The 24,362-nt window shown below is 33.1% G+C and overlaps 2 protein-coding genes across 4 annotated transcripts; one reads left to right on the forward strand and one right to left on the reverse strand.

The window, feature by feature from the left end:
- Positions 1-3,577: 3,577 nt before the first annotated feature.
- On the reverse strand, positions 3,578-6,356 carry LOC108462672 (E3 ubiquitin ligase BIG BROTHER-related-like). Its single transcript, XM_017762592.1, has 3 exons — positions 6,228-6,356; positions 5,768-5,965; positions 3,578-3,889 (listed from the first exon to the last, which is right to left on the reverse strand). The coding sequence occupies exons 1-3, from the start codon at positions 6,354-6,356 to the stop codon at positions 3,578-3,580; spliced, it is 639 nt and encodes a 212-aa protein (XP_017618081.1).
- Positions 6,357-9,358: 3,002 nt separating this feature from the next.
- LOC108464348 (protein IQ-DOMAIN 29-like) lies at positions 9,359-18,504 on the forward strand. Of its 3 annotated transcripts, XM_017764611.2 has the most exons (8): positions 9,359-9,530; positions 9,666-9,740; positions 10,233-10,373; positions 10,465-10,749; positions 11,498-11,698; positions 12,021-12,101; positions 13,104-14,067; positions 18,292-18,504. In XM_017764611.2, the coding sequence occupies exons 3-8, from the start codon at positions 10,284-10,286 to the stop codon at positions 18,321-18,323; spliced, it is 1,653 nt and encodes a 550-aa protein (XP_017620100.1). In that variant the 5' UTR covers positions 9,359-9,530; positions 9,666-9,740; positions 10,233-10,283; the 3' UTR covers positions 18,324-18,504. The 3 variants fall into 3 exon arrangements, with proteins under 3 accessions (XP_017620100.1, XP_017620101.1, XP_017620102.1); XM_017764612.2 differs by lacking the exon at positions 9,666-9,740; XM_017764613.2 differs by lacking the exon at positions 9,359-9,530 and having other exon boundaries at positions 9,583-9,688.
- The last annotated feature ends 5,858 nt before the right edge of the window (positions 18,505-24,362 follow it).

Below are 24,362 nucleotides of genomic sequence, written 5' to 3' on the forward strand. Positions count from 1 at the left end.
TATTATACTAACTATTTACTAAGAAGAAAAAGATTTTTCACATTAACTTTCGAATCCAGATAAATTACCATGAAAAGAAGAGCAGATATTCTTCTGCGTAGGTATTTGGTTGTTGTGATTAAAAGAATAGTAAGACAAACTGAAAATCAGTTGGGAAAGAACTAATGATAGCTCACATCAGCATGAATGGTCTAGTAAAAAACATAGCTTGAACCAAAGGCAGCATTTGTTGGTGATGAATAGGATTGTCTTATCCTTGTCTGCTTTAGCTTTGTTGAGTTTCCCTGAAGCTGGACGACTGTTATCGATTAAGAAGCAGGAATAACCTGTCCTCCGAGCTGCCCTCATTTATCATCTAAGGCAAGTTTTTATTGCTGGCACACATTGATTCATGAGATTGAGGTTGCAATCTATCTACTAAACAATGCAATGGTACTTGAGAAGATGGTGATTGATCCATACACTAGATCTTACAAAGTGTAATAAAGATGGGAAGTCAAAGAAACTTGTGACAGTTGAACTACTATGTGAAGGCTGAGGCTCTTCGCACATCATAGAGCCGAAGTTCGTCCACCTTTGGAACTGCGTATTAGTTGAACAGCAAAATACTTAATGCAATAAATCCTGATGCATGGTATGTAAAATGAACATGATAATATGTGTAAGCTGAAGAAAGAAGATATATACACAAACCTTGCCATTATAGTTATGACTTCGTATGCTCATCTTTCTAAACAGTGTCAGGTGGCAGCCAGAGTTCCCCCAAACACTTCAGTAGGTCAGGGACCTCCCTTAATAAGGGTCCAAGAAGAGCAGACAACATAACCCCAGTGAAGTGAACAGGGGAACTCTAGAGGACATCTGACTCTCTATGTCTTCTTTGTGGTTAGTTGATTAGGCAATAGGAAGTCAGCCTACCTATTTATAAGTAAAAGCTCTATACGTGCATGTGGCCAAGTAATTGTGACCCTTCAGCTGATCTGACCGGCGTCACATGGCAAGTTATTGAAACTTAAGGATAGAGAATAATCTTGAGCTCTCCCTCATCTTTTCCATACTTGTATTACTGTCATAGTTCAAAAAGTTCCGTATGCATTGCCCTTAATAACTTTGACGTGTCTGTTATTAAGACGTGTCTGTTATTAACTGACCATGCTATCTTTAATTAGGAGTTATCTGTATGTATATTTTTTGACACGACATTAAATAAAAAGGTTCATTATGAAAGCTATATTTCAATTATTAGCTGCTTAGATTCTATGCGGATGGCGTGAAGAAAATGATGGATAGAGAATAAAAGTATATATAGCCAGAATTTTATGCAATTTTTTACCTCAAAATCCTTCAAAAGGATTTATCTCGCCTGTTATTGCGTCTAGATTAATTTTTCACAAGGGAATTTATCCCATCATCTTTAGACTCACATAAATCAAAACAAACAACCAGCAACATCGAAGATAATCGCAAGTGTCATACCGAATAATTGAGGTTAATCAGCCCAAGTTTCCACATGAAGCAACCAGCAGAAGGAAGTTAAACAAAAACAAGATATTTTGAAGCTACTCTCTCAAAACTGAAGTTTTCTTGTTTTTGCAGAGAGTCCTGACATAATCAGAGAGCTACACAAAATATACTGCTTTCTATAGTTAGTTTATAATGGTGATTCAAATGGCTTATTGCTACTGGATTTGATATGCAAGAGCAACAATTCTAGCTAGCATGGTGTTGCCTTGTTAATAAAGATAAAAATAACCAGATGAAGTTGATTGATTACTTACTAAAACTGGTTTTCTTTTTTCTTTGCATAATAACTAATAATCTTTCTTGATTAAATCTTTAGGGAAATATGGTTTTTTATCAGTTGTATCATTACGCAATGCTTCGTGGCTAATTTAGAAATCGTTGATGGCTTTTCTAGCAAGGTTAGGCTATTGTCATAAAACCGTTTCAACTTGCTCCAAGGAAAATGAATGGACATTTCTTTTATTCAGTTTAATTGCACCATGATAAGATCCAAGGCTAAACAAGCTTGATTCATATAACTCCTTTAACTGGAATAGATGAAGTTTTTTTTTGTTGCACCAATCTGATTGACAATGTTAAAGATAGAAACTTATGGTCTGATTGAAATGCTAAACATTGATAATTAGCCATCAATTTCATAATTCATCAATAAACTGTTTTTTTTTAATGCATTGCAGATGCTACAAGAGATTTGACTAAACAAAATTTCTCATTTACTCCTAATGTTTCAAATTTTTATTAAATGATTTAATTTTCAAAGCCAAGGAAATAATCCTAGTTAATGTTGTCAAGCATGAGGCATAGTGTTTTATACTTGAAAAAGGGTTCCTTTTTTCTTCTTCTGAAAAGTGAAAAGAAGAGGTCCGAATGGACAGATATTTAACATGTAAAGAGTTGGGGAAATCCAAAAAGCTTTTTGTCCACTTGTTACCATTCTTCTCTTCTCTTCTATTGCTATACCCTTTATTTCCCCTCAAATATTGGCCGGGTTCAATTCCAACAATATGAAAGCTATGAATTTCACTCACTCTCAATCATTTATGGATCGTCATTTCAAAATGTGTCAGTCTCTAAGCTTAGTGAAGCTTCCCTATTGATACAGTGAACCCTCATTGCATAAATATACCAAGAAAGAGTAGCATGAGAAAGGGAAAGTGAGCTATTCCCTGGAGTTGCCCTGATCACTTCACTGAGGCTATTTTAAGACCCTTAACAGAGGGAATTTGGTCCTACTGAAGTGTTTGGGGTAACTCTGGGAGATAGTTGGCACTGGTCAGCAGCAAACGTTGTTGGAGGCTTATTTGATGTCTAGGCAAGCTTTCCCAGTACCATGTAAACTTCCTCATCCATTCTCCATTGTAGACATGCTATCTGGTTTCCTTTTGCATCATTTGGTTTTGTTCTTATTATTATGTTTTTAATATTTGCATTACTATCATCTACTGCTCCAACAATGTGTTAAAAATGGCCAACCATGCTGCTGTTATATTCTTGGTTAAGTGTATGTAGCTTGTAAACATGCTGCAGCACGTATGCTTGCTGTAACAGCAAGGTTGTTTAGTTACTTTGTTAAGATACTTAGTTGAAAATGAACTAAGTTGGTATTATTTTGATGTTTTTAGTTTCCGATTGATATATCAGTTTGTGTGCAAGTTAAGTTTTACTTGTTTCAAAGTATGATTAGTGGTAGTAGGTAGTATTTGGTGATGTATTTGGCTATAAATGTATTGTTTTTTCTAATTGAATGAATGAGCAAAATGAACTATCGGCCATAAGTTCCCTTGCCGCACATTTGTGTGCAAGTAAAAATATTTCATGCATCTTGCTTCCTTGTTCTATGTCCTGATAACCCAACACAATGCCAACATTCATAATGAAATTTACTATCAGTTTCTGTTGGTAAAATAATCAAACTCTTTTAAATCCATTCACAAAAATTAACCGATAACTAAAATAGTTTCAATAAGAAACAAATGAAGTTAACCGATAACTAAAATAGTTTCAATAAGAAACAAACGAAAGAATGTTAAATACACAAAGTTCATATCTAAGCCTAATTGGCTAGCATCTCAAACCGGCAAATAGGGCAATAATGGCTCTGCCTCAGCCACTTCTCGATGCAATCACCATGAAAAGTATGAGAACAAGGCATCCGAGAAGCATCAAACCCAACCTCGAGCTCCTCCAAACATATCATGCAGTCTTCTTCATCTCCAGCTTCTATTCTGACCGTCTTTTGCATCTCCTTAAACAAGGACTCTTTAGCCGGAATCATGCCATAGTTACTGTTTTGAAACTCTGGTTCTGATTCAGCCAATGCTCTTCCCATCAAAATCCCATCATTGTAATGTTCCACAATGGATGCCTGTATCACTGATCGTAAAGGCAACACTTTACAATTAATTCCTCTGCTAAGAACCCAATGTGACAGTCTTCGTCCACGTCGGAGAATTTCATGAATGAAGCTGTGATAACCAAGAGAGGCTGTGTTGATTCGGAGTCTTGTAAACGTGGGAAATAGAATTTAGTGAAGCAGGTGCTCGTTTTCAACAATGTTGAGCTTGAAACGGAAGGTTTGTCGAAAGGACAAAGGGTCGTCGGTGGTGGTGTAGATGTCTGCTAGGCAATCATGGTGGACTGATACCAAAACGAAGTCAATGCTTAATTGAAAATTCATAAAACGGGGAGCAATATTACGAGTTTGTGGGATGATCTTATTTTGAAAAGTACTGCGGTGAAAGATACCACACTCGTTTGGAGTTGAATCCATTGGGAACTTAAGAAGCTAGAAACGTTTTATACTAGGAACCCACAATCAGTTTTTCTTTTTGAAGTTTCCTATTCTCCTAATAGTATTTATAAGAAAAGACAACGGCGGTGTAGAGTATGGAGTAGAAATACGTAAATATTATTTGTTTAATCACTAAATTATAAGTATTCCCATTCCTCTAATGACTCCTAAAACGATTAGCAGTTAGAAACCTATAAATGAGAGGGGTAAATACCAAATAATCCCTCGAGCTATTAGCGTAAATCTGATGGTTTCAAGAATAATTTTCATTCTAATATTTATTTTCTTTTGGCCAATTATTTTCTTGCTTGTTCTAATACATTTTTAAAGAGTTTGTTTCAGATAATTCTTTTTGCTAAATAATTACAATAATAGTATTACCAAAAATAATTGTTATAAATTCTTTTAGGAGCTTAAATTAAATTTTAATTTTATAGTAGTAAAATATAATTTCATCATTTGAGTAATTTATATATTTATCATTTTAAAAGATTAAGTTAAATTTTATTATTTTCAAAGACAAAGCGTAATTTTATATTTACTAATTTAAAATTTTAAAAATTAAAAGATCTAAATGAATTTTTTCTTTTTAGGAAGGTCGAGGCCCGCCCTTAAAATTATTTTTCCTCTACCTCTATAAAAATTTATTTTAGCCTTTCATTAAATTTTTCGTCTCTTTTAACTCTTAAACTTGTATTGTTTATAAAATCACTTCAAAATGGGTGGAAAAATCAATATCATTAACTTTGTTGTCATGTAATTTACGTGTATGCCACGTTAGCAAATAAATAATTTTTAAAAATATATAAAATATATTTTTAAATTTTTATATTGTTAATCATTTTAATTTTAAATTTTAAATTTTAAAAATAATTAATTGTTGACGTGACAATTCACTTTATATCATACCAATAAAGTTAACAAATGTTAATTTTTTATCTATTTTAGGATAATTTGATAAATAATTCAAATTTCAAGCGAAAAATTAGAAAAGAACTAATGTAATTTGACAACTAATTTAAATTTCAAGCGAAAAATTAATAAAAGAGCTAAAATAAATTTTTTTTTAGCTAGAGGGCAAAGTAAGTTATAATGCCTTTTATTTTTGTATTATATTGATATATTTAAGTTTAGGCCAAATTTTACTAGTCCTTGTACTATACATGAGATGTGGATTTAGTTTCATATTTTAATATAATCCTTTTAATCTTTTGTATCAATCTAAAATATTTTCTGTATTAATATATATATTTAAGGGTTGAAATTTTTTTTACATAAAAGGAATAATTAAAATTTTTAATTCATGTTAAATTTGACATGAATTATCTATATAGATAAAGAATAAAATATGACAATTAAATTGTTAAAATATTAATCGTATAAAAAATTATGTAAAACCACCAAAATTTTACTATAGTACATAAGTAGTGTTTTTTTTAATAAAGAGAAGGCCTGAGAAGGCCTGAAAAGGCCAGAGCTAAAACTTGTGTGACATTCGGCCAGCTCCAAATCTTCCATCGGCAACTTCCAGCTCCCAGCTAGTGGGCCTTCCAGCATCTGCAGTTCATACGGTCTCTGCTTGAAATGCTTTGCTACAAAATCAACAACTTGGTTTGCCTCCCGTGGCACATGCTTGATCTCCACACTCCACTGCCAGCTCAACAATTCCTATATCAGTCTCCAAAGTGGCTTCAAATAATTCTCCACAGGTGCATCATTCTGTATCAACTAGATGGGCCCGAAGTTATCACACTTAAGCTCCACATGCCTATAACCCTGTTGCCAAACTATTTGGAGACCATCGGCCATAGCCTGCAACGCCGCTTGTAGTATTGAACCCACTCCTATGTTCCTTCCAAAACCAGTTCACCATTTTCCCAATTCAGCTCGAGATACCCCACCTACGGCTTACACACCCCATAGAGGAGTCCATTGCTCCATCTACGTTAAGTTTTATCCAACCCGACTTCGGTAAAGGCAATATACTGCTTCCCATATTCGACTTGGGCACCTTGTCCCTCCCTCTCTTTGCATGCTCCATACTTCGTGCCCAACTTAAGTTGTGATTGAGCACTAGGTCAGAACAGTAATGAACATGTAGGAACAAGTTCTTATTTTTCCAGATTTGCCAAATAAGCATTCAAAAAGCGAAGCCCATTGCACTCCCGCATATTTGATACCACCAAGTTTGTTATCAATATTATCAGTAATCCAAGAGCTTAATGGAGCATTGAAAAAAATCATCATTAACCTGTTCGAGAATCACTTTCTTTCAAGTTGCCATAGCCCCTTGTACGATCACCCACTGCATGGAGAGTATCATCATAGCATATTTGGGAAAAAAATATTTTGAGAAATACTTTTGAAAATATTATTAATATCATATTTATAAAAATGTTTTGATAATAATTTGAGATAATATTTTATAAAGTTTTGCAATAATATTTTGAAACATTATATATTAATGATATTTATGATGTTTTAAAATATTTTCTATTAGAAATAAATTTAATTTCCAAAAATAAAAGTATTATTTTAATATATTATTAAATATATTATTTAATACCATCATAAAGTTTATTATAAAATATAACATCATATACAATTTATTAAATTTAAATTTTATAATTTGAAATTCATTATTTAATTTAAGGGTAAAATTGAAATTCTATTCAATTCAATTCCTTACATAATCTTTTTCAATTCTTCTATCCAACCAAAAATGTAATATTAAAAATCCTATCAAATGCATATGTGTGTGGAAACCACAATTTAAAACATTGATATATAAGCGATGGATGTAATATAATATGTATAATAAAAACTAAAAGATGAAAATTATATTAAAATAATACTTTAGTTTAGTAGCAATATTAATGATTTATGAATGTAAATAATATGGGTTCAAATCTCACTCATGTAAGTTTTATTGATTTTTAAATAAAAAGATTAAAATACAGCTTTTTTACCTACATAATACAAAAATAAAAATAAATACTTAAATGGTATGCTAATACCATTATTTACTAAAATAGTATGCTTGCAACAGTACTAAGAGGTGGAGGGCATAAAGGAGGTGACACCCAATTTTTTTCGGACACATTCATTCAAACATCATTACAAAATTATATGTTTTTTTTTATATATATATATATATATATATATATATATATATTAAGGTGGAGGTGTGAGAGAAGCGGTACCAATATTTATTTTATATTTATTTATTTTACAAATGATTGTATTGATGCAATTGGGTTTTGATTTTATAGAAATGGTGTGTTTGAAAGAAAGACAGATATGTTTTTGTGTTTTTTAATATTTGTTTCTGGTTTTTAATTTAAATACAGATAACAGAAAATGTATTAATTTATTTTTGTTGATAGTTTATTCTGTAAAGAGGGTGTTTTGAAGAAAGGGAGTAGGTATGTTTCTGTTATTTTTGTTTAACATTAATTTTTGTTGTTTATGTACTTAATACATGGTCCCATTGTGTTGAAATTTTTGAGAGTTTTTTTTGTTATTTACTTAACTAGTATAAAGACAATTATTATGTCCATTAATGTGATCTTTTCAATTTTTATTTGTATTTATTATGTATTTATTTGTTGGCTTTGTTATCCAAAAATACAAAAAAAACAACAACTCAAATGGTAAAATAAATAAATACAATATAAATAGTGATACCGCCTCCTCCACTTCTTGGTACTGTTGCAAATATACCATTTTGGTAAATAATGGTATTGGCATATCATTTAGGTATTTATTTTTTATTTTTGTATTATGTAGGTAAAAAAATCCTAAAATACTCTCGAATAATATAACTTATTTTAATTATAGAATGACATTTTCGTAATTTCTTTAATTGAATTGGTGACCAGTTGACTCGTGATACCAATGACATTTTCATAATTTCTCTAATTGAATTGGTGTCTGGTTGACTCGTGATACCAACTCAGTCAGGGGCTTAAATAATAGTAAGTACATATATAATTGATAGATGTAATAAATTATGAAAAAAAAGTTTAAAAGGTGAATATTATATTAAAGTTTTAGTTTAGTGGCAATGTTGATGTTTTATTGATATAAATAGCATGCATTCAAAACTCATCCCATTTAAGTTTTTCTTATTCGTCTTTTTAAATAAAAAATTAAAATATCATTGAATGATGTAACTTATTTTAATTATGAAATGATATTTTCATAATTCCTCTAACCGAGTTGGTGCAAGTTGACTCATTACATCAATTCAGTCAAATGATTAAATAATAATATAGATTATTACTTGTGTATTCTATTACATCCAACTAAATCACTAGTATTTTATTTCCACAAAATAGTTATTTATAGTGAGCCAAATGTGGCATGAGGGATTTTGCCTTTTTTTTTTTTTGGTTTGTTATATTTTAATAGCAATGATCGAGTTTGAATGAAATGAATCAATGTAGTCCTTATAAAACGAAAGTAAGACAATTAGTATTGCATCGATGAACGCACTATTTTTATTAGAATGATACGTATCGATATTAATCTATTTTAATGTACCATTTCAAATTTATCTATTTTTAAAAAATATTTAATATATATAAATATATTTACAAATATAAAATGAATAATACTAATTAATAAACTCAACAACTAAAATCTATGGTTCAGATAAATCTTTAAATATTCATCATTTAATATGAATTTTTAAGGATTTAAATCTTTCACCTTTTCAATAAATAAATAAAAAACTAAAAGGAGCGGAGATTTTTCTTTGATAATCAAATGAGTAAATTATTTTATTATATTTAGTTTTTATATTTTAAATATAAAAGTATATTCTAAAAACTTTTAAAATAAATAATTAAAAAATTTATATTCTTTTAATATTATTCATGCACCAAATCGGCACGAATCAAAATTTTCACTAACGAAAAATGATAATTGTTCTAATTTAACAATGAAACGGTGCGTATTGGTTAGTACAATCGAAACCGGTGCAAAACTAACCAAATTACATTAGAATATATGAAAAAGTAAAAATTAATAAAGATATCTCTCCCCGCTCTGGTGATGCCCCTTATTATACTTACACACCTACTTCTCTTGTCATCTGTTTTACACATTTATTTGTGCGGGCCGTTTTCATCTCTTTCTTAGTTTTTATTTAGTTTTAAATTCACTAAAAAAAAGCCTGCACGAGATTCTCTTGTTCGAGGAATCCTTCACGGTACAAAATTCAATGCTACAATTCTTTTTTGTCCTTACAATTACAGTTTTAATTTCTCTTATATATAAATAAATAAATAATATTAAGCTTGCAAAACAAAAGTTCTAAAATATAAACACGAAATTCGTTCTTCAGATCTCTGAATGCTCACAGTTCCGGTAATGACAGCTTAGTAGCGAACAAGGACTTCATATTTGATGCTCTTTTCAGGCGAAAGCTTTTGATCCTCTCTTCTTTTTCACCTTTTTCCAGTTCTGCCGACACGCTTGCTTTTACTTTTTTTTTTCTTGATTTAATTGTATTACTTTTCATTTACTTGAGTAGATGTGGATTTTGGCTATGTATCTTTTACTCTCTTTTTTACCGTTGAGATTGTGAAGAAAATCTGAAAACGGAAAGGAAAATTTCAAACTTTCTTTGTTTTAGTTTGCTTGTCTGGGTTCTCCATTTTCAGTCGCTATCCAGTTCGATATCATTTTTTGTTTTTTATGATTGAATTAAGTTTGTCTTTTATTTATAGTAACTTATAACTAACAAGCTAATGATTATGTAGTGTAGTGCCGTTTTGACTGCCATTACTTGCAAACTGTATTAGGATATTGAGTGCGTTTGGTTGTTTTTAAAATGCTACTTTAAAAAAAAAATAGAGTTTAATGCTAACTAGCTAAATATTGAGGCTTTGGTTGGGTATGACCTTCGCAGATTTCCAGATTTAGAAACTTGGAATTTTAATTATTTTTGGGTTTAACGGAGATGGGGAAATCTCCAGCGAAATGGATCAAGACCTTGCTTCTTGGGAAGAAATCTTCAAAGTCCAGTTTCTCAAAAGGAAAAGAGAAGCTGGTAAGGAAGTATTAATTATCTTCAAATGTGAAATAGCACTTGAAGATTGAAAATGTTGCATATTCTAATTTTTGTTGATTGTCATGGGCAGAATTCTGCAACTAAAGGTGAGGTTTTGGTTTCTTCCAAGGTGTCTGACCTATCAGCGGATCCTCCATCGATTTCAGCACCTATTCTAGTGAGCCGTGTTAGGAATGTGGTGGACTCTGAGAAGGGTATACCTGACCAATTGCCGATTGATGGGGCAAATATTCCATCTCTAAAAGTGGATGGAAATAATGCCACAACCGGTAATTTTGGTAACCCAGAAAATCCTGATAGGATTAGGCTTGACCCAGCTGCTGTGACAGTACAGGCTGCTTTCAGAGGTTATCTGGTAGCTACTCTCCCTTTAAAAGTTACTTTTATACTTAAAGGTCATCCATAGTAATGAAACTTGTAAGCATTTTACTGCTAATCGTTCAGTTGTGTGAAAACTCTGTTGACTGTTATTTGCAGTATCTTGAATGCACTATCACTGTTCTGCTTATTTTTCTAATATTGGAACCTTGCACTTTGCATCATGCCTTATGTTGTTAATGATGATTGTTTAACTTATAGTTAAGGATATGTGAAGATTAGATGACATGTGATTGATTCATACTTCTTTCGTGGTATGATCTAGACCTTTCGTTTATTGGGAGGTAGAAAATTGAACCAGATATAGGTTTAACTGCTTATATATGTCAGACTCTACAATTGACTGGCTGCCTCTATGTTTTATATTTACTTTATACTTTCATATTGTTATGAGCATAGGGGATGTAAGTGAATGTAATTCTTAGGGGCCCGGATTACTGTTTACAGCAACTTGGGTAGTCTACTATTCATTTGACTGAGTTTCTCAGGTTAACACAAGTATCAGTTTCGTCTTGTTTAGAGATATTTGAGTCTGTAAATATTCGACAACCTGCTGATTTATAGTATTTGTAAAAATTTTAAATGCAAATTTGGTTTTTGTACGTTTGCATAAAGTTTGATAGAGGTACTGAATCTGCTGTCAACTTTTACATTTACTTATATTATGATTATTATCCTCCCTAAAATCATGTAGTTTTATTGATGACAATATTTTGTGTTGGAAGGCTCGCCGGGCATTTCGAATCCTCAAGGGCATTATAAGGCTGCAACCAGTTATTTGTGGTCACTTGGTTAGAAGACAAGCTGTTGCTACTTTATGCTGTACATGGGGAATTGTTAAGTTGCAAGCACTAGCTCGTGGTCAAAAGGTCAGATGTTCAGATATTGCCATGGAAATACAGGAAAAACATCCAAGACTGCTTCAGGTGATTTTTCTTACCGATCAGTGGATAATGGCTTGTTGTTTCTTGCTATCCTGACAATAACTGTAAACACCAGTTGTATGCCCTAGTTGAGTTTGTTGTTTATGTATAAAGTCTGAGAATAAAGGTATTTTTGTGATTATATTGATATTAACATGGGCACTGATATCATAACCATTCAATAATAATAAAGGATAATTTTATTTCAGGTTCTTATCTGAAAATAAAAGTATACCTCCCTTTGTTTCATTATGTGGCATTTTGAGTAGCTAATTGCACATAACGTGATAAGGTAGCTACTTTTTTTTTTTCTTTATTTAAGCAGGGTTTGAAAAGCTCAAATTCTATAGGAGTGAGCATATCTTCAATGGTGAAGAATTTATCAAATAATGTGTTTGTTCAGAAGGTATGATTTGGTTCCTCATACTACTATTGTATTCTGCTTACTGTTTAAAATGAGAACTTCTGTGCTGATAGAAAGTCCGTGATGTTTAGCCTTTAGGACAATTTTCATGCTCCTAATTCTTGCTTTTGTCACCGCAGTAGTGGTCTGATGCATATTTTTTAACGTATCATTGCTCCCGTTTCTTTTGTGCTTCAAACTTGCGCTTATGCACCTTGATCCTTTGAATGGTTCTGTTTACGTTAAAGTTATAATTTTCTATTGCGGATATTCTTACTCTTGTTATCTTTAGTATTTTTTTTTTCCTCTGTGGTACTTAATGTTTATAATATCAGTACAATAGAGGCATCTTTCCTATTTTAACTTGCAAGTGATGTCTAAAACTCTAAATAGCTGTATGCCCCATATTATTTTGAGAGCCACCGTGCCTGAGTCCTGTATTTCACCTTCTGAGAATCTTGAATGCAAATGTATCAGTTGTTCATAGATCCCTTCTCTTTGTATCAAAACTACCTCTGGCCTATTTTTTTAGCTTGTTTATTTATCTACATTTTTTACTACTATTGATTTTTGATAATGCTTACTTGTTAATATGTTCTTCTCAGAGGACTTAAATCTTAGAAAATGTCTTCAATTATTTTGGGCCCCCACGTGTGGCACTTCCTTTCCTAAGCTTGTTGAACCTCATGAAATGATAAACAACAAAAGAAGAAGAAGAAAGAAAGAAAGAAATGTTATGTCAAGTACTCAGACTTTAGAACTCTAGCATGACTAGTAACAAAATTTTGCATGAAGATACATTCCTGCTCCTGGCCCCTTTTCCTTTAATATGGATGAAATTTGTTAGAGATGAATGTTTTTGATGCGTGCCACTGCTTCCTGTTCCTAGCTGATGGCCTGTTGTGGATGCCAAGAATCATGGTGTCTTGACCTACGCCAGTTCTGCAATGTTTTTTTTCATTGTTGTTCCAATCTGTATTTGACCATGCATTTCTATCATTTCAGCTTTTGGCCTCATCACCTTCTGTATTGCCTCTACAACTTCAGTATGTTCCGGAGGAGCCTAACTCATCCTGGCAATGGCTTCAACGATGGACAAGATCACAATTTTGGGAATACCCCTCAAAACCAATTAGGAGTGGAAAGACAAAGCTAAGTGTTCAGAAACTATCCAATGCAAAAGCTGTTAATGGATCTAGTCATTCTACCTTGGAGCATAAAAAAAATAAACGAGGTCTGAGGAGAGTTTCTGTCAACTCAGCAGCAGATTCAGTTTGGGAGCATCCACAAAATGAGCTCGAGAGGGTTAAGCGCAATTTAAGAAAGCTTTCCAACTCTTCAAAGGAGGTTACTGACAAGTCTGAGTTTGTTAATGAGAAAACAAAGAAGACTCTGAAAAAATATTCTAGTTCTAACGACCCCGATGTTTTAGAGCAGGAATCTGCTGAGAAGATAAGAGATGTGACTGCAACACTATCAGAACTGTCAATTCTTGAGGCAGATCTGAAATTTTCCTCAGAAGATGCTTCTCTTGGTGAGCCTATTGTCTGTCCTGCAGTTGATTTTCCACCGGCCAAAAACAATGGCAAAATTGAGCACATGCCAGTAACAGAGGAGTTAAACTCTAAGGATGAGCAGGTCGGTGATGAGAGCTCAAACACAAACCAAAGAAGAGCTTCTTTCCCAGCAAAAATTGATAATCAGGCAAATGGGTTAAATCACATGCCAAAAGTGCCCAGTTATATGGCACCAACTGAATCTGCGAAAGCTAGACTTAAGGGTCAACGGTCCCCAAGGTTTATCCCCGAGGCAGTTGAGAAAAATGGGTTAAACAGGCGGTATTCTCTGCCAACTTCAACCAATAGTAATACAGGTTCACAATCCCCACATACTCAAAGACAGGTTCGAGTAGCTGCCAAAGGTGCTATCATCAGTGACAAATCTCAATCATCCTCTAAAGATGCTAATGGTAAGCACAACTTCACATTGAATGTTTTATGCCCTTCTGTTTGTGATTTTGTTTTGCTAAATTAGTATTACCTATGGATATTCTGCTTAGTTTTCCCCCATTCTTTAAGTAAGAGATGGAAACTGGCAGCCTCTGTTGTACATAAATTCATGTCTACATGTGTAGTTAAACATGTTGGAATTCCTTAAATTAAGCAGATTTTCTACCTTAGTTCTAGGAATTTCCTTGTACTATTAGCCATAATCAAATTACTAATTTTTAGGGATAGGCTAATTTCTAGAGATTATTTCCTTTTAATTTTCCTGCTATTCTTTAAAAGGCTATAGTCGATTAGAAAAATAAGAATAATTCTTCTTCCTAAACTTGTTCATGGTATCAAGAGCATCAGAATTCATTGATCCTACTCTTTCTTCTCTTTTCTTGTTCTGTTGTCTCGTTAGAAACCCTACTCCCATGGGTGACACCGAAAATTCCTCTGAGACTCTTCATAAACTTCGCTAACCAAAACTCAACTTGAGGCTCTTCATAAACTACTCAGACTCCTACAGCCGGTGGGTCACTAGCTATTCAAGGTCTTGCTTTAAATACTACACACGAACCTATCACAACTTCCGGATACTAGACTGGTGCATCCGACCACATGACAGTAATCTAAGTTTGTTTCACACCTATTTACCTTGTCATGATCATTCTCGGATTCGCATAGCTGATGGATCTTACTCATTGGTGGCTGGAATTGGGACAGTTAGACTTACTGAAAATTTTTCCCTTGATAAAGTTTTACATGTTCCAAATCTTTCCTATAATTTATTCTCAATTAGCAAGTTTACCAAGGATGAAAAAGTACTTGTTGAATTTTTCGCTTTAGGTTGTGTGGTTCAGAACAGTGAATCGGGAAGATGATTGGCCTCGCTAAAGTTGATGATGGCTTATATGTTTGGAACAAAAACAGTTCACAAGAAGGGATGGCCTTATCTACATCAAAAGAAGATTATATCATGCTATGGCACCGTAGACTAGGACACCCAAATTTCATGTACTTGAAGAAATTGTTTCTCTACTATTTCTAAATAAGAAAATAAGTTCATTGAACTGTGAAGTTTGCCAACCGCCTAAACACACTCGTGTCCCTTATCCTTTGAAACCTTATGTTCAATCTCAACCTTTCTCTTTAATCCACAGTGATCTATGGGGAGCCAGTCGAGTAAAAAACATCACAGGGGCTAGGTGGTTCATAACTTTCATTGATGACCACACTAGAGTTTGTTGGATCTATCTCCTTAAAGAAAAATCCAAGTCTCTAAAGTCTTCAAAATTTTCATTCAATGATTCGAACCAGTTCAATTCAAATATTCACACCCTTAGAACCGATAATGGGAGAGAGTACTTTAATTCTATCCTAAGTCCTTATCTTTCTGAGCAAGGAATCATATATCAAAGTTCTTGTCCCGACACCCTCAACAAAACGGGGTTTCAGAGAGAAAAATAGACACCTTGTAGCCGTGGCTCGTGCTCTTATGTTTACTATGGGTGTACCAAAGTATTTATGGGGAGAAGCTGTCCTTACTGCTTGTTATCTTATAAACCGACTCCCATCTAAGGTATTAAACTTTCAAACACCTTTACATACTATTCAAAAAAATTTTCCCTTGTTTCGTGTTCCTAATCTCCCAACCAAAACATTTGGTTGCAAAGCATTTGTCCATAACCATCAACCTAACCGATCTAAACTTGATCCTAAAGCCCACACTTGTGTCTTTATTGGTTACTCACCTACACAAAAAGGGTACAAGTGCTACTCTCCAACCTTACACCGGATGTTTGTGTCCCTTAATGTTACTTTCTTCAAAAACGAGCCATATTTTTCAGCTTCTCATCTTCAGGGGGAGATACTTAGTGAAGATGAGACCTTGAGCAATCTTCTCATTATACCTCAAGACTCTATCAGCCCTACCACCACTACAAAACCTGCTGAAAATCCTACAGCCACTGTTTTTCTGTTTTGGAACCTGTTTTTCCTATCTCCACTGTTCAAAGCAACAAGAAACAAGGGTGATTAACCATACTAATGAAGAAAAATAGCCCACTCATTCGAAAACAACAAGAAAAAACTCGGGGTTTCGTGTATACTCTGGAGACATCATTTGCTCAAAGCAGAAGCAGAGTGCCAATGCCATCTTTACCCGAGGATCTGTCTTGAGGAAGAAGTTTCACCTCCTTCATCTTCCATCTATCTTCCAATTGCAGTAAGAAAGGGCACTAGGAGTTGCACTTAACATCCCATTTCTCGGTTTGTATCCTATGGAAACTTGTCTAAATCCTACAATGCCTTTGTTTCTAATGTTGAGTCTATAGAAACTCCAAAAAACATAGAAGAGGCTCTTAAGTCAACCAAATGGAGGCAAGCTGTGTTGGAAGAAATAAAGGCTCTTGAAGACAATGTAACTTGGGAAATATCTAAACTACCTACTGGGAAGAAGATCGTGGGTTGTAAGTGGATTTTCACCACAAAATTTAAACCAGATGGGAGCATTTATCGATACAAGGCTAGACTTGTGGCCAGGGGTTTCACTCAAACATATGGGTTGGACTATGAGGAAACATTTGCACCGGTGGCCAAATTGAATACTATTCAAGTGCTTTTCTCAATTGTTGTCAACTTAGAATGGCCTTTGATCCAATTGGATGTAAAAAACGCTTTTCTCAATGGAGAATTAAACGAAGAAGTCTACATGGATTTCCGCCTGGATTCGAAGGAAGCAAGGGCCAAGTATGCAAGTTGAAGAAGTCCTTGTATGGACTAAAGCAATCCCCTAGGGCTTGGTTTAATCCTTTTGCCAAAGCCATGACTAGTAGACATTATACTCAAGGTCACGCTGATCACACCTTATTCTACAAACACTCGGATAATGGGAACTCCTGTATTCTCATTGTCTATGTAGATGACATAATATTGACAGGGGATGATTCTATTGAAATTGAAAGACTAAAAGAGTTCTTAAGTCTTGAGTTTCAACTTAAAGATTTGGGGAATCTTCGATATTTTCTAGGAATGGAGATAGCAAGGTCAAAGCGGTATTTCAATCTCTCAAAGAAAGTATGTTCTTGATCTACTTTCGAAGTCGACTGTTGGGTTACAAACCATCGAGACTCCTATGGAACCCAACCTTAAATTAGGAACCGATAAGGATGGAGAAGAGGTAGACAGGGGAGATATCAACGGTTAGTGGGAAAACTTATCTATCTTTCTCACACTCGTCCAGGACATAGCTTTTGGAGTAAGTGTTATAAGTCAATTTATGCATGCTCCTAGGGAGAAACATTTGGAAGCGCCTACAGGATATTGAGATACTTAAAAGGGACTCTGGTAAGGGTTGCATTTCAAGAAAGATGTAAATCGAAGCATAGAAGTCTACACCGATGCAGATCAGGCAGGGCGATTAATGACAAAGCGCTCACAAGCGTTATCTGCAGCTATGTTTGGGGTAATCTCGTGACATGGAGGAGTAAAAGCAATCTGTTGTGGCACGCAGCAGTGCTGAATCTGAATATCGAGCTTTGTCCCACGGTATATGTGAAGGAATGTGCTAATGGGAGAACTAAAATTATCCTATACAAAACCTCTAACATTATCTTTGTGACAACCAGCAGCAGTTAGCATAGCTCATAACCACAGACACCATGACCATACCAAGTATGTGGAAATTGATCGCCACTTTATTACGGAGAAAATTAACAAAGGGGAAGTTTGTGTTTCATATCTACCTACAAGACAACAAGTAGCAGACGTGTTAACCAAAAGCTTGAGCAGAAAAATGTTCGAAGAAATTATGGGCAAGCTGGGTTTGATTAACATCTACACTCCAGCTTGAGGGGGAGTGTTGGAATTCCTTAAATTAAGCAGATTTTCTACCTTAGTTCTAGGAATTTCCTTGTACTATTGGCCATAATCAAATTACTAATTTTTAGAGATAGGCTAATTTCTAGAGATTATTTCCTTTTTATTTTTCCTGCTATTCTTTAAAAGGCTATAGTCAGATTAGAAAAAACATGCTCTTATGTGGTAGTTCTATGCAATAATTAGCATGCAACTTTCATTTTGAGCATGGTATCTAAACTAGACAGTTGTCGTCTTTGCTCATCACTTTTGAACATGTTTAGTTCTCTCCCTCTATGCTGCTTCTACATGATGACCATCCTTTATTGTTGGCTTGGCAATTTCAGATAAGGTGGTCAGAGCCGAGTGGAGGAGGTAATTCTTGCACAAGGAATTGTTTTGATGAAGTTTCCATAGGTAAATATTTGTAGATGTTACAGTTGTTTATTTGGTTCGTTTGTGTTTGTACGTAAGATTCTTTGGATCCACTGTTCACTCTCTTCTACCATTTAATATCATAGGAATAGAGTGTGCCCATCTGCATATCTGGCTTTCATAGATATCCTAGTGTTATAAATCTATCTATCTATTTATCTAATCTATCTACCTAATATATATAAAAGTACCAACTCTAAAATTGTAAATAGTGGATGACATATTTACTCTTAATATTTTTACAATTAAGTATTCAAACAGTAATTACGCTATTGATAATTTTTAAATATTTAAACCTTAACTAATTCTTTTTTTATTAAATTAAAATATCAATTAATTTTATTGATTTTACTAAAATTCTTTTAATATAAAATTCTTTTATTTAATATTTTATTCTTCTATTTAATATTTTTTTATTTTACTTTCCCTTTTTTTAATTTTTTTACTTTCCTTTTGAACGTATATATGATTTAATTAGATTTTTTACTTCAAAATTTTTGGACTTAATAGTTTTAATTTTATATCAAAATAATATTTAAAATTAAATATTCAAATAGAAAATAATTTTATTTTATTAAATTAAAAGATTAATTAATTTTATTTTGGTATTATTTCATTAAATTTTTATTAATGCAGAAATCTTTTAATTAATATTTTTAATTGTTACTTTTTGTCTAAGCATTGAAAAGGACATGACAAATTTGACCCTTAACATTTACATCTTTTATCAATCTTGTTTTTTTATTTTTTATTTTTAGTTAAATTTGACTTTCAACCTTTTAAATAGAGTAAAATTTTACAATTTGCATTTCAAAAGAGTGAATTGTTTTTTTAAAGAGAAATATTGACTAAAATGTTAAAATTTTAATCATGAAAGCTCGCATGATAATCCACGTAAATTTCATGCTATTTTTTTTGAAAATTAATAAATTTTTACTTTTAAGTTATTTTATTTTTAAATATTTTATAATTATTAAATTATTATTGACGTGACATACAAGATAAATAGTGTCATGTCAGCATGAAGCACACGTAGATTGTCATGCTGACATTGTTAAAAGATTAATGTTTTAATCATCATATCCGTTAAAAAAACGATTTAACTACTTTTTGAAAGGTAAATGGTTAAATTTAACTCAAAAAATAAATAAGAGTCAAATTCACAAAATATATAAACATTAAGAGTTAAATTTATTATTATGCATTAAAATTAATCAGAAGATAAAATTAATAACTTTCTATCCTAAAATTACTTTTAGTCTTCCTATAATTCTACTTAATTTACCAATTCCTAGGACTTATACATGCTTCTCGAAATTTTAATTCTGTGATTCGCTGCTTGATTGCATATTTATATTTACTTCCTCAAATTTATTTTAGGTATACAAATCACTACAAGTATGATAATTGTTTTACAATTTTCATTTTATATACTCATAATTTATTTTCATTATTTATACTTAAAGCTTCCGAGTAAAAATTATATCCTTTTGGGAACACGTCAACAATTGTTTAGTACACAATATGTATATATATTTCTTAAAGTTCTAAATTCTACACTATGAATATATTTTCAAAATAAAAATAAAAATTCGTCCTACAATTCGTAGAACTTACGATTATATTCAAGGAATTGAAATACAACAGAACCAGTAGAACCAAACTACACTAAGAAACAAAAAGAAGAATAATTTTTTTTTCCTGATCCCCAAAAAAATTTAAATACTAAAATAATAGCTTGAGAGATGATTATAAAGGAGAAATTGGAAGGTATCATTGTAAGAATAATATCATATATGCAATTTCTTTTTGAGTTTCAAGTGGACGGGATTAAAGAAATGTTTCTTAAGAGGGGATTGGTTAGGATATCAAGCTAATTTGAAGAGTTGGAACCATCAATGCGTTTAGACTATACAAAACATTGTTGATCTATGGGGAAAATAGTATCAATGAAAGAATCACCCACATAAGGATTATAATAAAATGACTATAAAGTTTTTAATTAATTGATTAAGTCACATTGAGGAAGTTTTGATACTCAATTGTGATTGCATTCAGTCATCAGTTTTTGAATACAGAGAAGTATTGACATTCGTAAAGTATTTTTGTTTGGAAAATTGTTCTAACAATCCATATATCCAATGCCATCCGATGTTGAATTAAGTAGCTTTGCTGATCAAAGAAAAAATTTGGAAAAAAAAAAAAAGGAACATATTTGTGTAAATGGTGGAAATAATAAAAAAGAAGATGTGCACATTTAATGAAATGGCTTTGGGAATTTTTTATGTTGAGCATAACAATGAAAAAAAGATGCATAATATCAAACATGATCATGTATGTATTGGTAAAAGGTAGATGTTGAGTATTTAGATGGAAGCAATTATCAAGAAACAATATTAAGTGAAATGATCAATGGTGGAGATGAAGGAAGCTTACTTCACCAACATTGGGCAATAGAAATTCATGGGCTTCTTGTAACACCCCTAACCTATATCCGTCGCCGGATTAGGGTTAAGAGGCATTACCAGACATATCAAAAACATTTAGCATTCATTTCACAATCATCATAGCATCATAGTCATACATCAATACAGAGTCCCTTGCATAGGTCAACGGAACCTTAAACATGCTTTAGAAAGGGGTCAGGACTAAACCGAATGCATACAAATTTTTTTTGAAACTTAAGTATTTTTCAAAGTTATATAGGTCACACGCCCGTGTGAACAGGCCGTGTGCCTTATACGACATTAGACACGCCCGTGTGTCTAAGCCGTGGCAAAATAGGGCATACATACTGACTTGTCTACACGGCCACAAGTCACGCCAGTGTGTCAGGCCATGTGAAAATTAAGGAGGCTACTGACTTGGATCACATGACCAGTCACACTCCCGTGTGTCTAACCCGTGCTCGAAATTGACTTGGCCACATGGCCTAGCACACGCCCATGTGTGCGACCGTGTGGTGTGCCCAAGCTTATTTCGAAATGGCCATTGAGCAACACGGCAGAGACACACACCCGTGTCCCTGCCCGTGTGGGCAAAAATAGGCCATTTACAAGGCCATAATGCCACCCCTTTAGGGTCCTCCTTACAAATACCTTTCAAGCATCAAATACATCATATTTTCAACCAATTTCAACTTCAAAACATTCATAATTCATATCATATATTCATCAACTAAATTCATGCTCATTATTCTAAATAAAACATGCATATTTACCTACTAAACATATTCAATTATACATATTCTTAACACAAAGTTTCACATTCATTCTTGTATCAAAATCATACCATTTCCATAACCAAACCACATTACTAACTTACCAAATTGACCATTTCTCACTAGGTCATTCACGAGCACATCACATAGGCATAATTTGCATCACGTATCATATACCAAAATCAAACCATAAGTTCAACCATAATTTAACCATATCACATGGCATGATATACACATTACAAAACATTTACAAGTACTTCTAGCCTATACATGCCATACTTCAATATATACATTTTCAAAAGGTACCAAAATAGAGTTCCATAGTGTGGTGATGATCCTCAACGATCCCCAAGCTCCCGGTAGCCACGATATCTATAAAACAGTTGAAAGACACACAATGTAAGCTTTTAAAAGCTTAGTAAGCCTTATATAAATAAACTTATTACATAACACAATTATAAACCAAGCCAATCATGTAATTCATGGCCAAAATACTACCACTTACTACATAGTTCATATACAATTCACATAATCCTAATTCATTCGGTCATATAACATATTTTCTCATGCTTATTTCATATATCATCACTTACACATGTACTTACCTTTTACTATCAAACATAGTATAAATTTCAAACGTACTTGATTCGGATACACATTTCATATATTCATTCTTTTCTCGGAATGCCCATTGAACCCTTCAGAATCATAAGGATATGCGGATAACTCGAAAAGCTCGTACAATGCCAACATCCTAGACGTGGTCTTACATGTAATAAAAAACGATGCCACTGTCCCAGACAGGGTCCTACATGAAATCAAATACAATGCCGATATCCTAGACATAGTTTTACACGTAATCATAAGTCGATGGCAACGTCCCAGATATGGTCTTACACGAAATCACATATCGGATCCTATGTCATAACATATGTATCCTAACTATTCCTATGGTTCGTACGGGGCTTTTTGAACGTCGAAACACTGCTGATGCTTTCACAATTCCACATATTCATCTTCTATGTCATTCATTTCATTTCAAGAGCATATAAGCATTGATAATTCAATTCAAAATACATTTATTTGTATATCGACTTACCTCGTACGGAAATGAACAGAAACAAGCGACTATTCAACGACTTTCGTTTTCCTCCGATCTAATTCTGTTTTCTTTAATTCTTGATCTAAACCAATTCAAATTTAACTTATTCAAACTCACATTCATTCAAATCAATCCAAAAATACATATTTAGGGCATTTTACAAATTAGCCCTCATATTTTCACATTTTGACATTTTAGTCCCTAATTCATAAAATCACAAAATACACCAAATTTCCATATACACTTGCTTAGCCGAATATACATGGTGTTCATATAAGTCCATATATTTCATTTATTTCACATTTTAGTCCCTCAAAATCTCATTTTTACAATTTAGCCCAAATTACTCAAATTCATCAAAAATTCAAAGACAAAATATATTAACTGTTGTAGGCCAATTTTGGCCCGTTTACAAAATACCCAGGCCCATTAAACCATTTAACCCATCCTCAAACCCAAAACCTAAAATTAACCTATCCCAACATCCAAGCCCAATCCCAAAACCCTAGACTCCCACTTGCCTCTTCCCACTCTCCCATCTTTGTCGCCACCGGCACCATTCCCATTCTCCCATCTTCATGCGCCACCAACACCATCACACACTCCCACCGCTTTGCAAAGACAGAGGAAGGAAGCAAACATGCAATAATAGTAAAAATAGTAAAAATAGTTTGTAAATAAGGCTATAAAAGCCGAATGAAAAAGATGGTAAAAGGGGGGGACTCTTCTTATTTTTTTTTTCTTCATTTTTTGCAGAGAGAAATGAGCACAAAAACAAGAAAGTGAAACATTCAATCTCAGATTCAATATAGTGATTCAATCAGCGTTTAAATACATAAATAGCATTCAAGCATAAAAAATACCAAGATCAAAGGATTGAAAGCTTAAAAAAAAAACCTAAGGTGATTTCTTTTTCTTTCTATTTTAAATTCGGTTTTAAGTTTTTTTTTAACCTATATATATATTAAAACATAAAAAAAAATATACAAAAAGATATACAAAAAATATACAAAATTTTTTTTTACCTTTTTAAACCAGCGTCATGGTGGTTTGGCACGGTGTTTGTGAGCCTCGGTGGCCGTCCGGTGACCGGCCCCTGGCCGGATTCCCCTCCCTTCTCTCTCCCTTCTCTCTTCCCTCTCTCTTCTTTTTTTTCTTTCCCTCTCCCCAAATGATTTTTTTGGTTATTTTAGGCCTTATATAGCCCTCCAAAAGCGATGTCGTTTTGGGGCTACACTTAAGCCCCAAAACGACGTCGTTTTGCCATGTCCAACCCATCCGACCCGACCCGCTAGGAGGATCTGCGTGTTTTGTTTGAATGGGTTATTTATGCGCGTGTCCTTCCGCTTTTCAAGGTTTTACAATTAAGTCATTTTTTATTTTCAATTTGGCCCCATAATTTTTCGCTTTTCGATTTAGTCCCGCTAATGTGCTGCATTTTAATGGGAGGAATAATTACTGCTTTGGTCCCCTTTGTTTTTGCTGCGTTCAAATAAGCCCTTTTCTCTTTATTTCCTTTCACATTTGCCCCGAACTTTGTTATTAGTTCAATTTTAGTCCTTTTTTATTTGTTTTTGTTTCTTTATTAAATATTACATTTTTGCATTTCAATATTATTATTATTATTATTATTATTATTATTATTATTGAAATACATTAGT

The sequence above is a fragment of the Gossypium arboreum genome, chromosome 13, assembly GCF_025698485.1.
Source record: "Gossypium arboreum isolate Shixiya-1 chromosome 13, ASM2569848v2, whole genome shotgun sequence".
Taxonomy (NCBI): Eukaryota; Viridiplantae; Streptophyta; class Magnoliopsida; order Malvales; family Malvaceae; genus Gossypium; species Gossypium arboreum.

Excerpts from the sequence above, each read along its gene's own strand:
- LOC108462672 (XM_017762592.1), bottom strand. The coding sequence starts at position 6,356 with ATGGAGCATGCAAAGAGAGGGAGGGACAAGGTGCCCAAGTCGAATATG. Across the intron at positions 5,966-6,227 it reads TGGACTCCTCTATGGGGTGT|TGGAGTGTGGAGATCAAGCA; the intron begins GTAAGCCGTAGG and ends TTGAGCTGGCAG. Across the intron at positions 3,890-5,767 it reads GCCTTTTCAGGCCTTCTCAG|GCATCCATTGTGGAACATTA; the intron begins GCCTTCTCTTTA and ends TCAGTGATACAG.
- LOC108464348 (XM_017764611.2), top strand. The coding sequence starts at position 10,284 with ATGGGGAAATCTCCAGCGAAATGGATCAAGACCTTGCTTCTTGGGAAG. Across the intron at positions 11,699-12,020 it reads AACATCCAAGACTGCTTCAG|GGTTTGAAAAGCTCAAATTC; the intron begins GTGATTTTTCTT and ends TTATTTAAGCAG. Across the intron at positions 14,068-18,291 it reads ATCCTCTAAAGATGCTAATG|ATAAGGTGGTCAGAGCCGAG; the intron begins GTAAGCACAACT and ends TGGCAATTTCAG.